This window comes from Pelecanus crispus, chromosome 1 (assembly GCF_030463565.1).
Source record: "Pelecanus crispus isolate bPelCri1 chromosome 1, bPelCri1.pri, whole genome shotgun sequence".
In the NCBI taxonomy this organism is placed as follows: Eukaryota; Metazoa; Chordata; class Aves; order Pelecaniformes; family Pelecanidae; genus Pelecanus; species Pelecanus crispus.
In genome coordinates this window covers 198,849,221-198,863,903 of record NC_134643.1, presented here as the reverse complement: position 1 = coordinate 198,863,903, position 14,683 = coordinate 198,849,221, and the positions used below count along the sequence as shown (strand labels likewise).

At 38.7% G+C, this 14,683-nt stretch overlaps 1 protein-coding gene across 1 annotated transcript in view; it reads right to left on the bottom strand.

The window, feature by feature from the left end:
- Nucleotides 1–14,683, bottom strand: part of TRPC4 (transient receptor potential cation channel subfamily C member 4) — a 107,128-nt gene that overhangs the window by 17,653 nt on the left and 74,792 nt on the right. The window contains exon 4 of the mRNA XM_075706128.1: nt 8,063–8,202. Coding sequence (XP_075562243.1) covers nt 8,063–8,202 — 140 coding nt within the window. The remainder of the gene's footprint in view (nt 1–8,062; nt 8,203–14,683) is intronic.

The window sequence follows — 14,683 nt, the reverse complement described above, 5'->3', positions numbered from 1 at the left end:
TTTCAGCAAAACAAAAAATGGGCAGTACTCATGTACTTGTCCTTCATTTTTATCTGCAGGATGGTCTATGCTTCCTAGTTTTTTGCCTGTGCATTACATTTGGTTATAATTTTCACAGTAGCAAAAGCAAGTCTAACAATTCTGACTGAGATTAAAAGGAACAATTTTTGAACACCTGGGTTTTTAAAATTATAGTAACTTTCAACTGTAAAATCAGGTAAATTAGGTCATTGGAGAACAGTGCAGATATGACAACGATGGGTAGAAACCCACAAGAACTTTGACAAGTTGGAAGAAAACATTTAATCAAGGAATAAGTATATCACTTAATCACTAACACTGGACCAATGATGAAAAAGCTGTTTATTAATGAACCAAGAGAAACTGCTTGTGTGTCTCATCATCAAAGAGTCTGATCCCTGGAACTGTAACTCTTTATTGTTCCAGTTCTACCAAAACATTTCTTGAAGATGAAAGATTTTACTTTGAACTGAGGCTTAACTACTATGGCAGACTCATTATTTATTGGGTCTCATTAATCTGCTTTACAGAACACATCAGAGGACAGAATCTATGCTATAAAGCACTCTAAAATGATGGGATAATATAAAATGAAGCAGATTTCAAAGAGGGACTATGGTGCAGTCTGTATTTACCTACCCTAGGCCACCCAGACAGTGGATAAGGAATTGGCTGGATGGTCACATCCAGAGAGTACTGGTCAAGAGCTCTATGTCCAGATGGAGATTAGTGACAAGTGGTGTCCCTCAGGGGTCCATACTGGGATCAGTACTGTTTAATATCTTCATCAATGACACAGGCAGTGGCATCAACTACACCCTCAGCAAGTTTGCAGATGACACCAAGCTGAGTGGTGCAATTGACATGCCTGAGGAATGGGATGCCATCCAGAGGGACCTGGACAAGCTGGAGAGGTGGGCCTATGTGAACCTCATGAGGTTCAACAAGGCCAAGTGCAAGGTCCTGCATCTGGGATGGGGCAACCCCTGGTATCAGTACAGGCTGGGGGATGAAGGGATTGAGAGCAGCCCAGTGGAGAAGGGCTTGGGGGTACTGGTGGATGAAAAGCTGGACATGAGCCAGCAATGTGCACTCGCAGCCCAGAAGGCCAATGATATCCTGGGCTGCATCAAAAGAAGCGTGGCCAGCAGGTCAAGGGAGGTGATTCTGCCTCTCTATTCCACTCTGGTGAGACCTCATCTGGAGTACTGCGTCCAGCTCTGCAGTCTTCAGTACAGGAAAGACATGGACCTGTTGAAGCAGGTCCAGAGGAGGGCCACAAAAATGATCATCAGAGTGCTGGAACACCTCTCCTATGAAGAAAGGCTGAGAGAGTTGGGGTTGGTCAGCCTGGAGAAGAGAAGGCTGTGGGGAGACCTTATTGCAGCCTTTCAGTACTTAAAGGGGGCTTATAGGAAGGATGGGAACAATGTTTTCAGCAACATCTGTTGTGACAGGACAAGCAATAATGGATTTAACCTAAAGAAGAACAGATTTAGACTGGATATAAGGAAGAAATTTTTTACAATGAGGGTGGTCAAGCGCTGGAACAGGTTGCCCAGAGAGGTAGTGGATGCCCCATCCCTGGCAACATTCAAGGTGAGGTTGGATGGGACTCTGAGCAACTTGATCTAGTTGAAGATACCTCCGCCCATTGCGGGGGCGGGGGGCGGGGTTTGGACTAGATGACCTTTAAAGGTCTCTTGCAACCCAAACCATTCTATGTTTATATCATTCTGTGATTCCAATTGTGGATGGGAACTGGGCATTGTTTTGGACAGTGCTAGTTGGCACAGGACCCCACAATTCCAGGGTTGCTCTAAATGACAGTTAGTACAGGTGAGACAGTCCCAGTGACTGACAGCAATCCCTGGCATAGTTTTATTTACTCATATACAAGCAGCCGTAGCATCTGAGAGCCTTGTGGATTTGGGAATGAGAACTGCAAAACTGGTGAATAGTAGTCCAGTGAAGAGTTAAGAGTTACTCAGCCTTACATTTCAACTACCAGTGATATTCATTCTCTACAGAGTAGGGAATTACATCCAGACCCGCTGGAGTCATAGGTCAGTACTCTCTTCATTACAATCATAGAATCATAGAATCATTTAGGCTGGTAAAGATCTTTAAGCTCATCCAGTCCAACCGTTAACCTAACACTACCAAGTCCACCACTAAACCAGTTTTGGGTAGAGTAGTAATTTCATGTTTCCTGGCTTGGTGGCTGGATCATTTATAATGAAAGTAAAAACTAGGAATCATTAAGGTTGGAAAGGACCTCTAAGATTATCAGTCCAATCATCAACCCAACACCACCATGCCCACTAAACCATGTCCCAGAGTACCACATCTACCCGTTTTTTGAACACTTCTAGGGATGGTGACTCCACCACCTCTCTGGGCAGCCTGTTCCAATGCTTGACTACCCTTTCTGTGAAGAAATTTTTCCTAATATCCAATCTAAATCTTCCCTGGCGCAGCTTGAGCTGATTTCCTCTCGTCCTACCACTTGTTACTTGGGAGAAGACTATCCTCTCCCCCAATGATCATGCTATAAAATCAAATCTTACTGCATTTGACACTGTAGCTCCAAGAGAGATGCTATTCTGCATCATCCACTGCTGCCCTTCAGTCCAATTCTGACTGATTAAAGATCGGTGATGAAGTAACAGGCAAATAGAAAACAGAACTGAGTTACCAGAGGCATCAGTTAAAAGATAAAAGCAAGAAGAAAATGAAGAAGAAAAAAATTTCAGTGTTTATTGGGAAAAGAGAGGTGAGAACTCCTCAGCATGTTTTCTATAATGTCTTCCTTTGAATAATATTATATAGTAAATTACTGCAAATTCTGATGGCACTACAACCCTGGTATGTGAAAACTTGCATCTATCAAATAACTAGGAACAATTGGCAGTGCAAGTAAAGATTAGGTGCTGAACAGTGCAGTAGATGCTTAGATTAGGGAAAAGTACACAAGGTATGTTGGGGGAATAAGGTAAAATATATTTATGAAAAAATTTAAAGAATATATTTGAAACTAGGAATAGATGGAGTTTTTGGTAGAGAATCAAAAGCAATCAACTGCAGAAATATTTTAGTTGAAGGTAAGCAGTGGCAGATTCCAAGGAAGTTAAAGAAGCAGGGGGGGAAAAAATCTAAGGAAATACCCTTCTGAGAAAAACATGGAACTACAAGACACTGAATAAGGATAGCGTATGATATAGTAAGAGAGCAAGGATCAAGTTAAACCAATCAGGTGTGGACAGCCACATCTGTGCTCTCTGTCACCCCCTTTTACAGTCAGCAAAGAAAAATGGGCTTTTCTAGAGTAGTAGGAAAACAGATATCCCAAACAAGTCAGATAAGTTGCTCTTTAACTTTCTTTCTTTCTCCTCATTGATTACTGGGGTAGGGGAGAGGCCATCTTATAGCTGTAGTCTGACAGGATGTATCCAATGTCACCTTTTCTAGAAGAGGTAAGGTTAAGAAGGGTGAGGAGAAAGGACTTTATTTCTTGATTGAGACACAAAACTGGTGTGTTAAAACAGTCAGAAAAGATCAAATGACCTCTTATTTGTAAAAGGAAAATCAAAGGCACAAGGGTGTTATTTCAGCTTAACTGACTCTGCCTTTCTTGGGCCCAAGTGCTTCCTGTATGTGTGGATAAAATGCAAATGGTGTCATGGTTGTAAGCAGAGAGTGAGAACTGTTATTTTACTTTTGAAGAGGCATGACTTAAGAGACTGGTAATATTTGGCTAAAAAATAGTGAGAAAAGTGAAGGCATGAGAAGTAGGTTTGGAAATGATCTGTGAAATATACTAGCTGAAAAAAGGCAGCAAATAATATAAAGAAAATCATGAGTAAAAGAGGGCCCTGACAACAAAACCCTATTAATTCCACTAACTAGAGGATGCTGAAAAGAAATCTAGAAATATCAAAGAAGAACCAGGAGAACAAAGAAGCTCACATGTGAAAAGGAAAAGAGACCAGAGGAGCGAAAAGACTCGGCATATTAAAACCAGAAACAGTGAAAATATGAAAAAAACCCCAAAACCCAACCAACTGTACTTTAGGACCAAACAACTCAAAACATGCAGAATTTAAGTATTAAGTATTTGTTAAGTAAGTAAGTTAAGTTAAGTAAGTTGTTAAGTTAAGTAAGTATTTAAGTATTAAGTATTTGTTATCTCACTCATGCTTGTTGATATTTTTCTGTTCTATATAGAATAAATAAATGGTTATTGTTCTAGGGAATGGAAAATGGTAAGAACAAATACAGCAACTCTGAGCTTGTTGTAAATTGTAAAAATGTAAAAATGTTGTAAATCATGATGTTGATACTTTACAGTCTTTCTTTTATTATTTTATTATTTATTATTTTATTATTTTGTGACCCTGCTGAATTTCTGTCCCCACTTCAAATGCAAACAACCTTTTGACATGTAACAAAGCCAATCATCATTTAACATGATTAAATAATACCTATGATTGGCTCACTGGTTGAAGGAAATGTACATGGCACATCAATGGAAAATTAAGAAGAGCAGAAAACAAATTGAGCAGGATATAAACAGCAGAGTTTCAAGGCAAATACATGATGATTGTGCAATGTCACCCAGGAAATAGAAGACAATAATTCTTGATCCTTACTCAAAGGAATTCAAATGCAAATTTAATATCAGAACCATTTGTGAGAAAAAAGCTGAGTGATCACTCTTTTCCCATGAAAACAGAAGTCATGAACTGTAGATCTCATGAAAGCATCAAGAGAGATCCAACAGATATGTAGATCAGGCTACCTGAATATTTAATGGGCTGTTGGACCTTGGTCAAACGTGACCCCTTGTTTCTGATAACAAACAGAAAGGTTAAATATCCATTTCTGGAAAAGAACTTCAAATCCTTTCCTGAAAGTTCATATGTGAATGTGAAGTCTTGCTATTTTCAAATGTATGTCCCAATCTTCACATTCATTATGCTGAATTTCAGAGCAGCAGTAGGAAGAGGGCGGGGGGATGGCCTAGCAAAGAGCTTTAAGACAGTAATTACACTGAGGAATTGAGTCTATAATTTTTCAGGGGGGACAAGGGTTAATACTCCTATGTGAATGGGCAGTTGGTCTGTGAATCTGGTGAAACATCAGTCAAAAACATTTTACAATGCAAACATATAAGATGTTATCTTCTGTAGAACTCATGGCAGAAAAGAAACATAATCTTATTTACTACTGAACAGAGCAGATCTGACACAGTGATCATTAAGCCAGTAAATATTGAGACAAATAATGTATTTTTAGTTACTTTTCAGAGTTCTTTTCTTGAATAGGAATCTGTTTCCCTGCTAGCTTTTCATGTCAGTGGCTGAGACACGTAATCAGTAATATGAATTTTCATGCAATCTCTAGCAGGATTGGAAGCAAGCAGCACTAGGTCGAATGCTCAGGTTTAACAAATATTTAAGATAAAGCAAGCAGGACCTGCACATTACTTGGCACTGTACCTAACATTATGCATCAATACAAAATAATGATCTTCCAAAACCATGAAAGAACCATTTTTCTTAGAGAACAACTATTTATATTTATAACCCTCCACCAGAACAGATGTTATGTTTAAAATCAGTCATCTTGTACTCTCATAAAACACGTGACAATGCACTATTTATAGTCACATTATTTATCATCAAGAGAGCATTTTCAGTGGATATGCTGCGTAATTTAAAAAGACCTCACATGTTGATATACAATCAGAGACAAAAAGCATAGCCCTTTGAAAAATGTGAGATGTAATCATTTTATTTGAATACTGGCAGTGAAACAGATAACTTTGAGTTATCTTAGCAGTTCTTATCCTGAAATTACACTCTTTGGTGTATTTTACACTATCCTATCAGCTGCTGTAAATAATATCCATCTGCTTAACTACTCTATCAGTCAGAGAGCCTTGAATGGGCAATAAACACTACATTCTTCTCCGAGAAGATCTATCGCACAGGAGAGTAGTATGAGGGCACTCTCATAATTTTATTCAAGGGAGTTGGTTAAAATGTTTTCTTAGGTGGCTTGAGCTGATTCATAGAAGGTAGAATACATCTAAGAACTGGGCTTATATATTTGATTCAATAAATACAGAAAAGATGTATTTTAGGAAAACCTGTCTTGCAAGGTTTTGGAAACGAAAATAAAAGCTTTACATCAAAATGTACTGGTTGCATTTGGCATCCTCTCAATCTAATCTGGCATAGAGGTGGAGAACTCTGTGGAAGGTATTTGAAGGAAATGCGGCTGGGTATTAAATTACACTTGTATTACTCTGTTTGTTACATCATTATGTGTTTCAATTGACTACCACAACTGAGGTTCTGTTAAGGAACAAAAAGGCATTTGGGTGCAACATTGCACATGTAGTAAAAAAATAATAGCCGCAGAACCAAATGTAGTGCTTTATGCACTGTGTTGATTATCATTGGCATGCGAGCACTCATTTGGAGAGCAATGGATGCACATTTTCCCAGATACTGTCACCTTGGAATATGATATCCGTAAGCAGAAGCTGTCTGGGAGATGAAAGGATTATAATGTCTTTTAATTAATTTGATTCTAAAGTGAATAATTGGCCATCTCCGATGCTTTGGAAACATGCATTTTCAATGAACTGCTTGCTTTGTTACACGGGACAGTGAAATGACTATTTATTTTCCAGTCACTTTATGACAAAGCATCCTTGTGTGTAAAAAGGCATTTCATCAGCTTTAAACAACAGCTCTCCTCACGCTTTCGAGCATCTTGCTCTTTCAGGCAACAGCTCCAAATTTCTTTGCGTGAGAAGACTTCTGAAGGTTTGCAGCCGGAGAGCCTGAATGCTAGAAACATTTTGTCACAGGAGGATGCTGGTGTGTCAAATGATCACAGGTCTTTGCTCATCCCTGCCCCTGATTGGCTGACATGTGGACCCTTGTGAATAGACACAAGATGATGTAAATTAGAGGCTCCTATGTTCCTTTATATTTATGGCAGGGCGGCAGCGGGAACAGCTGCTCTTTGAGGATAGGGAGGTGTAACCAGCTACTTGACGGTTGTCTCCTCTTCTTCTCCCATCCAAAAGGATCTTGGCAGAGGAGAGACTTTCCTTCCATGCATACAGCATAGCTGGTGGCAGAGAACTTGAAACAGATGAAATAAAATGCTGATCACAGTGGCCAGTAAAAATGGGCTTGTTATCTTTACTTGGATGAGGTAAGAGCTCCATGACAGATGCTAAGAAATGCTTTCATTTCCTTTCAGATGTGGTTTCCTTGCATTTGAGATTATTTTTTTTGAATAAAATATTTCATTTTATGAGGAATTTCTATCATATTATGGATTCATGTTGAATACATACAAAATGCAACATGTTCCATGGCTTCGGAAAGAAGGGCTGTTTTGCTGGAAGATACTTCAAACAGTGGCAATATAAAACTATTCATAAAAAGTCCATGAAAAGGATGAAAAAATTAACATACTCAGCCTCAAGTGACCATATTATCACCTTCAGCTTTACTTTTTCATGTTGCATTTATCATAAATTCTCAAAACAAAATTAAAATCTTGCACTTTAGCTTCCCCCCCCCCCCCCCCCAATTTTGAGTAAATATTTTTCTTGTAGTCATGTCTGGACATTTTGCATGGTGTGTAAAATTGTCCTAGGGGCAATAATTTCTTGCTGAAAAATACGCAAAGACTAACACAAAGCATAATTTTATGCAAACATTAGTAAATATTACCAGTGATTTTCCTTTTCCAAGAAAATGACAGTATGACTGTTCAGGATCAAATAACAAAAGATTGCCTGGGCCAAGAAGAAAAAAAGTATGAATCACAATGTTTTGTTAGCTCTTGTCCTGGTCTAGCTTCTTGTCATAGCTGCAGAAGATTCAATGAGCACATCATACACCTCTTGCATTGCTAAGCCTGAGAACCTCCAAATACAGAAGAAAGTTTGAAGAAGCCTTATTTCTTTTAACTGAAATATTTTGCTGAATTTTTGTTTTAAAAAGTTTACCTTTGAAAACGCAACAATTTTCAAAGAGATTGTTGCTAAGTACAAGGAGTTCATTACAAAATCCATGAGGTTCCACCAATCATGAATGTAGTCCTGTAGTCCACCATCCCACATCTGTTTAATTTCACCCCAGATAAAACCTGTAAACAGAACATAATTCATTAAGCATGAACGTTAAATAAAAAAGGCTGTGACTATTCTAGACACTTATCTCACAATGGATTGATTCTCCTTACATTAATTATAAAGGGAATGTGGACAACTGCTCTAAATTGCACATCTAGTTAGGTGAAATTTTATCTTCCCGTTAATGTTTCCGGAATTAATTTGTCAGGCAAAACCAAAAAAAAAAAAAAATCATCTGCTTGTACAAAGGCAATTTCTTTGCCTTTCTCCAATCTCTTTTTGCATTTTATCCTAATAAGTATAAAAAGGGTCTTAGAAGCAGTCACCACTGCCAACTCTGTCCTTGGTATCTGCTGCAATATCATTCAAACTGGAAAATTTATGACTGCAGGAGTCAATCCAATGCATTCATTTATTTCAATTGGAACCCACACAATAAAGAAGAGAATTTCTATTGTTGTTGTCAATGCTGAACTAAAGTCTCCCTTTTCCATACGAAAAGTGTCTCCAGCAGAGTATTTTTTGTTGATTCCTTTCTTTGGAACGTGAAGGAATGGAAACTGTTTTCAGGTGTGCAGAGCACGCATTGTGCTGGACACAGTGTGATACAGAAATATTCAATCTCAGTGGGAAATTTTGCAAGCTGTCTGACATGCACTTGGTTTAACAGCTCCAGAGACAACTGTGTGGAGACTCTTTAATACTATAAACATTAAAACATCTCTGAAGAATATACTCCACAATATTGTATAATATGGTATGATAAAACAACATGGAACATTTAGATGCATATTTCCTATTATTATCTACAGAGCTTTTTTGATAACAATACCAATAGAGCTTTTAATTTTTCACAGTTAATTATTTTCTTAAAGGAATTTCTTACTTTTGTGCTCCTTAAGGGACAAAATTAACCTCAAGAGAGACCAGTCTCTCACATATAGAAGTGGAGTCAACATGGCTTTTCTCCACCTGCTAATCACATATTCCTTTACAAAATGTTGAACAGATTTTGTGCAGGGGCCTATAGAGTCCTGCATCACTCTAGTCTGGGCTTAATTCACCTTGAACCTTAACATTTTGTCTCAGTGGTCTTCTAGTTGACTGCATGGAAAACTTGTGTCTTCTCTCAAACATGATCCTTAAGAAGTAATTCCTCGTCTATTCTTGTTTGTGCCAGGTAGTTATTTTGAAGGCAGGAGGGGGATAGATGGGAGGAGTACAATTTCATTTTGTAGTGTTTAGGCTTGAGTCTTTCTGTCTCCTGATTGCTTTCAAAGTGAAAGGTTCCCTTCCTCAATATCTTCTCCTCTCAAATCTTATCCACATGTTCCTATCTTTTTTCTCTGTGTCATCATCAGTAATCATGAACCTCAGGAGTATCTGAATAATCTGATTGGTCCAGCAACTTTTATTTTCATATGGTTCATTTTCAGCCATGCCACCATCACTGTTTCAGCATTCTGCAGAGCTGGGGGAACACATCCTGAGAAAGGACCGTGGGGCGAACATGTAGACAGGAAAGTGGGATATGCCCATTTTAGTATCTACAACAGCCTAGAAAGGCTGATTGCAACTCTATCTTTAGGTTATCAGACAAAACTAATACACAAAATATAGCACTGTTAAGAAGCTAACATTTATTTTCAAGCTGCAATCAATTGTGATGAGTCACAATGAGAAAACAGCTGAACATTATTGCATGGTAGGGGTCAATATCCTCTAACAGAGGATAACTGCCCAAGTGCCATCACAAGGGGAAAACACCTTCACAGGGCTACTAGGCAGGCTCCTAAATGCCTGCCCATTTCAGCCTGTGAAATGACTTAACCACTTGCTGTTCAAAGGGCTGGTCACTCCTGACACATAGTGTCAAGATGATGACAGCAGGTCTGGCTCCCCCTTCCCTCTACAGTCCCCTCCAATCTTCAACACACAGTCCATGTACTTGCAAATATCCCTGCTTGCTTTTCCACTACCTTCTAGGCATAACATGTTAAGCATCATCAGGTCATAAAAGCAGCTGTTTTGTGGGCTGCAATATACCCCTCACATTTCAGACACCACTCTGAATCACCCCTGCTCCAACCGCAGAACGGCACATAAAAATAACCATCATGCCACAGGAGCCTGAGGAGACCTGACTCCAGGCTCAGAGGAGACCTGGAGCCAAAGGCTGTGTGTTACAGATATGACCCCTAAGCCTCAGTGTTACAGAACTGTTCGTTAGTCTTTCTTATTTCATAAGACAGATGTAGCCCCAGGATCTTGACACGGGGAAGACTGCTATGGCAGAGAAAGCAGACAGTTGCACTGATAGAAAATACCCAAATAAAAAGGCTTTATGGAAGTCAATACACATTCGTAGAATTAAATAAACTCTTTTGTAATTCATCACAGTTCCACATTCTCTTTAAAATACATTCTCAAAACAGAGCAGAAATAGGTTGGGATTATTAATAAGATGAATGATTAAGTGAGAGGCTGTAGGTTCATTAATGTCTTCTGCCGAGATATTCCATGATTCACAACCAGCCAAAGACATGAACTGACACAAATGCAATAAGGCTGTTCTCTGTAAGACTGTTGCTCAGCATCATGTGCTTTGATAGCACAGTCTAAAATATAATAGAATTACATACAGATTGAAAAAGAAATGCTGACTAATGCTTTCAAGCTTCTTCCAAGCACTTCCTGGGCTTCAGAAAATGAAACGTAATTGAAAAGTTGACACTAGCAGAGAAATACTGACCTATAATGGAATAGTGGAAGAAAGTATATAGCTACTGTAAATCCTAAGGGTGATTGCCAAAATCCACAACTCCAGGGCAATATCACCATGAAAGCTGAGATCAGAGTCTTTGGATGTGCCCGGTCTCTATGGCTAGGTAACCTGAGGGATGCTCAATTAGAGCAATGAATGCTGGAAGAACTGGGATCTCTGGAGTTCTGTACATCCTCCCAAGTGTACTTGAAGGGTTATCCTAGAAAAGTGTGCTCTGAAATCCCAGAACCTTTCTGCAAAGCAGAAGAGTTCTCTAAGGCATGGTGAGCTTACATGATGGAGCTATTCTGAGCAACAAACCTTAGGGATTCCAAGTTGTGCTATTTAGGATTAATTTATGGTCACATAGTCAGACGTCTTGAAATCTTGTTATAGATCATAACTATGTGTTTTTGCAAGAAGGAAGGGTTGGTGGGGAGAAGTCAGTCAGCTCTTGTCTTTACAGGGTCTGATACAAAACACCAATTTTGTTCTGTTATATTCATTGGAGAATCAGGAAAAGGCTAGGAAAACCTATGCATTTTTTTTTAAACAGAAAAAGACATCCAGAGATTAGGGCAGCATTGTCTCTGTGATCTTGCACAGTTCCTTTTTCTATTTAGAATACTGGACACAACCTGACTTTATTATCTAAGGAGACTTTCGGGCAACTCCAAAATATGACTCACTATGATAGAAGAGGAGAAGACATGCAGTGACATGACAGTGCATTGTTAAAGGTAGGAAAGAGACCTAGAGTCCAGGCATTGTCTCCTTATTAATGTGCCAAAGCAACAATGTTATCACACAGTGACAGAGCTCATTACAGAGCTACATGTTCAGCAGCAAGAAAGACCATATCTCAACAAAGCAGAGGGGACATCACCAGCCTTCATACTGGTACTTGGGAAAAATTGTTGAGAGGAACCAGCCAAATACAAGAGGTAGATCTAAAAGCAAAAGCCTTTAGATAGTCAGGCTGGGGACAAGTTCATTGCCCAAAGTCCTCTTTACCTTCCTGGGAGGAAACAAGCATCTCCAAGGCAATAGTCCTGTCATCTGCAGGTGGCTCAATCTCCCTATCAACTGAAAAGGCAGCCATGGAGGATTAGGCCAAATTAAAACAGATGTCTATCTTCCAGGTGCCTGTATTTACCTGAAATAATTCCACCCAGAGCAGATTTCACCGTTTTAGCTGGATAATCTTTGTTATATTCTGGTTGTCTCTTTACTCCAACCGTGCTCTTCCCATCTCTTCACACCAGCTAGATTTCACACCTGCCTCTTATACCCTCACCTCTCTACTTCCCATCAACCTGATTTTATCATTTATTGCCACTTGAAAGGCAATTATCAACATCATGCAGCTCTTCCACCTCATTGATCAAGGATTTAAACTGGAAAGTTGAAGGTGAGGCTTTCAAGCATTTGTTGCATTGTTTATAACTAGATACTGGAACAGTAAAAGAGAAATAACAGCATGGATATTTTGAAACAAGCTGAGATGATATAAACAAATTTCATTTAACACCCTGTGGTTTTAATGGGATCAAACAGACATAAACTCAGGGCAAGAATTCCACAGACCACATGAGGCCCTAGGAATGACAGACACCATGGAGTGGTTTTGTATAGTACTGTGAAGCTGTGCTGATGCAAACTGATCAATGCAGCCATTTGACTGAAGTTGTTTTACTAATGCAAGAAGGGAACTCAAATAGATCAGATAAAATAAATTTAGAGAAAAAAATGGAATCTGTGTGCTAAGTATATTTTCTTTTTGCATTAAGCATTTCTGAACATTGATGAAAAAAGTTCTTTCTTCTAAAATAAACCCTACATATTGTAAAAATAAATTTTATCCAAGCCAACAAAAAGGATAGAAATTAAAATGCTTCTTACTGAAGAACAAAAGGGACTGGAATAAAATAAGAACTTTCTTAGATAAATGTTGTCTTTCATTATAATTACACCAGGAGACCTTAAGAATTGGGTAAATGGATATCAGGTACTACATATGATCAATCTGTAGATTTTTGTATACGTAGATACATCCATACATATAAGACTGATAAGACTAGCTTTTATTTTATATATTTATCTATAGACTTATATTTTGAAGCTATATTTCCAGTCTTGAAATCTTTGGATGTTAGACACTGAAATGCCTTTTTAAAAGTGTGGACCTACTTTTCTGTTCATAAAGTAAGACTCAGTTTGCACACTCACACCCTGCAACTTTAAGGAAGGCAGCATAACTCAGGGGCTCCCAATCGCTGGGCCATATTTTGTTAACAGAATACAGATATTTCAAAGGAACAGGCACAAAATCAAAAGCACACCTTCTGCTTTTCCCTGGGGGCAGGGAAATGGGTGTTTAGGAGGGGAACAACCGTGCACAGTGTCTGGGTCCTGTGTCAGGTCAGGCAAAGAGCTGGGAATGACATGGCCAGAGGTGCCATTTATGTCCCAGCTCTCTTCCCAGAACAGTTATACTCAAGCAAGCTGAGTCTGGAAATTGCTAGTTTAAATTATTTGTGCACACAACTCAACACTGAGAATACTTAATACCTAACCTCAGTTCACTCTTCGTCTTCACTTTCTTCTCTGTACAATTGATTTTAATTCCTTCCCCCACAGAAGCAGTGAAGATAAGTTTAGTAATGCTTCTGGAGTGCAGTGAAAAGGTAATGAACAATACAAAGATTATGGAGCATTCGAGCTTTTTGGATGAACTATGCTCTATCAGAGCTGAAAGCATTCAGTGCTGATTATGTACGAGCAGTGCATTTACTCTTGCATTCAAGGAAAAGAATAATTTCTAAGAAACAGTGATCAGCTGCAAATGAAACTGGTCTAGGCATGGCATTATGAATTATGGTGTTATATATACATATTTCACCCACTATGGAATGGCAGGTGCAAATGGTTTGGACAATCAGAGCTGAACAGACCCTCAAATATTTATGGCTTATTTTCACCACCTAGTCCAATAACATCAGATTGTTCAGCTGCTTGAGTATTTATGCAATAAGGCATCCATTTAAGTGGGATGGCTGCTCCCTTAACCCAGTATCTTTAGAAGGGACAATAGCCAGTATCTTTAGACCACATACTTTCTTTCATAACTTGAATAGCAAGAAGTCTGACTTTCACAGTACTCTTACAAACGCCAAAAGGAAATGTATATAATTAGCAGTTAATTTTTTTCAAGCAGTCTTTTGAATGTCCTTTGCAAAATGTTCTGAAATGCAAATGAATTGTAGTTCATTATCATAATGGAAGATTAAAGGAGATTTAACTTACTGCATCTATGCTAACAGTATTGGCCCTTTTTCTTCTCCTGTTTTTTTGCTTCTGTAAAACAGGGTTTTGGTAAAGAATAGGAATATAAGCCCAGAAAAAATGCTTAATGTCCTGGACAGTATGCAAAAATAAACTGTAACCATAGATGGAGTGTTAAGTTCAATATCAGTCAGCTAGTAGGGTTAATAAGGTTCAAATTAATCAAAGATGCTCATCCAAACCATGTCAGGTTCATGTACCTAAACCTTCCATACCAACAGACTGTAGACAGTGATGGTGTAGATGTCATGATCTAGAGAAACATGAAAGATACTATATTTTTTTAATGTATCATGTGCTTAAACAGAAGTGTCTAGTGCCATTTTAGATGCCCTGTGTATCCAAGCTGGCCACCCCATGCACTACCAAAAAAGGTACAGGTTTCC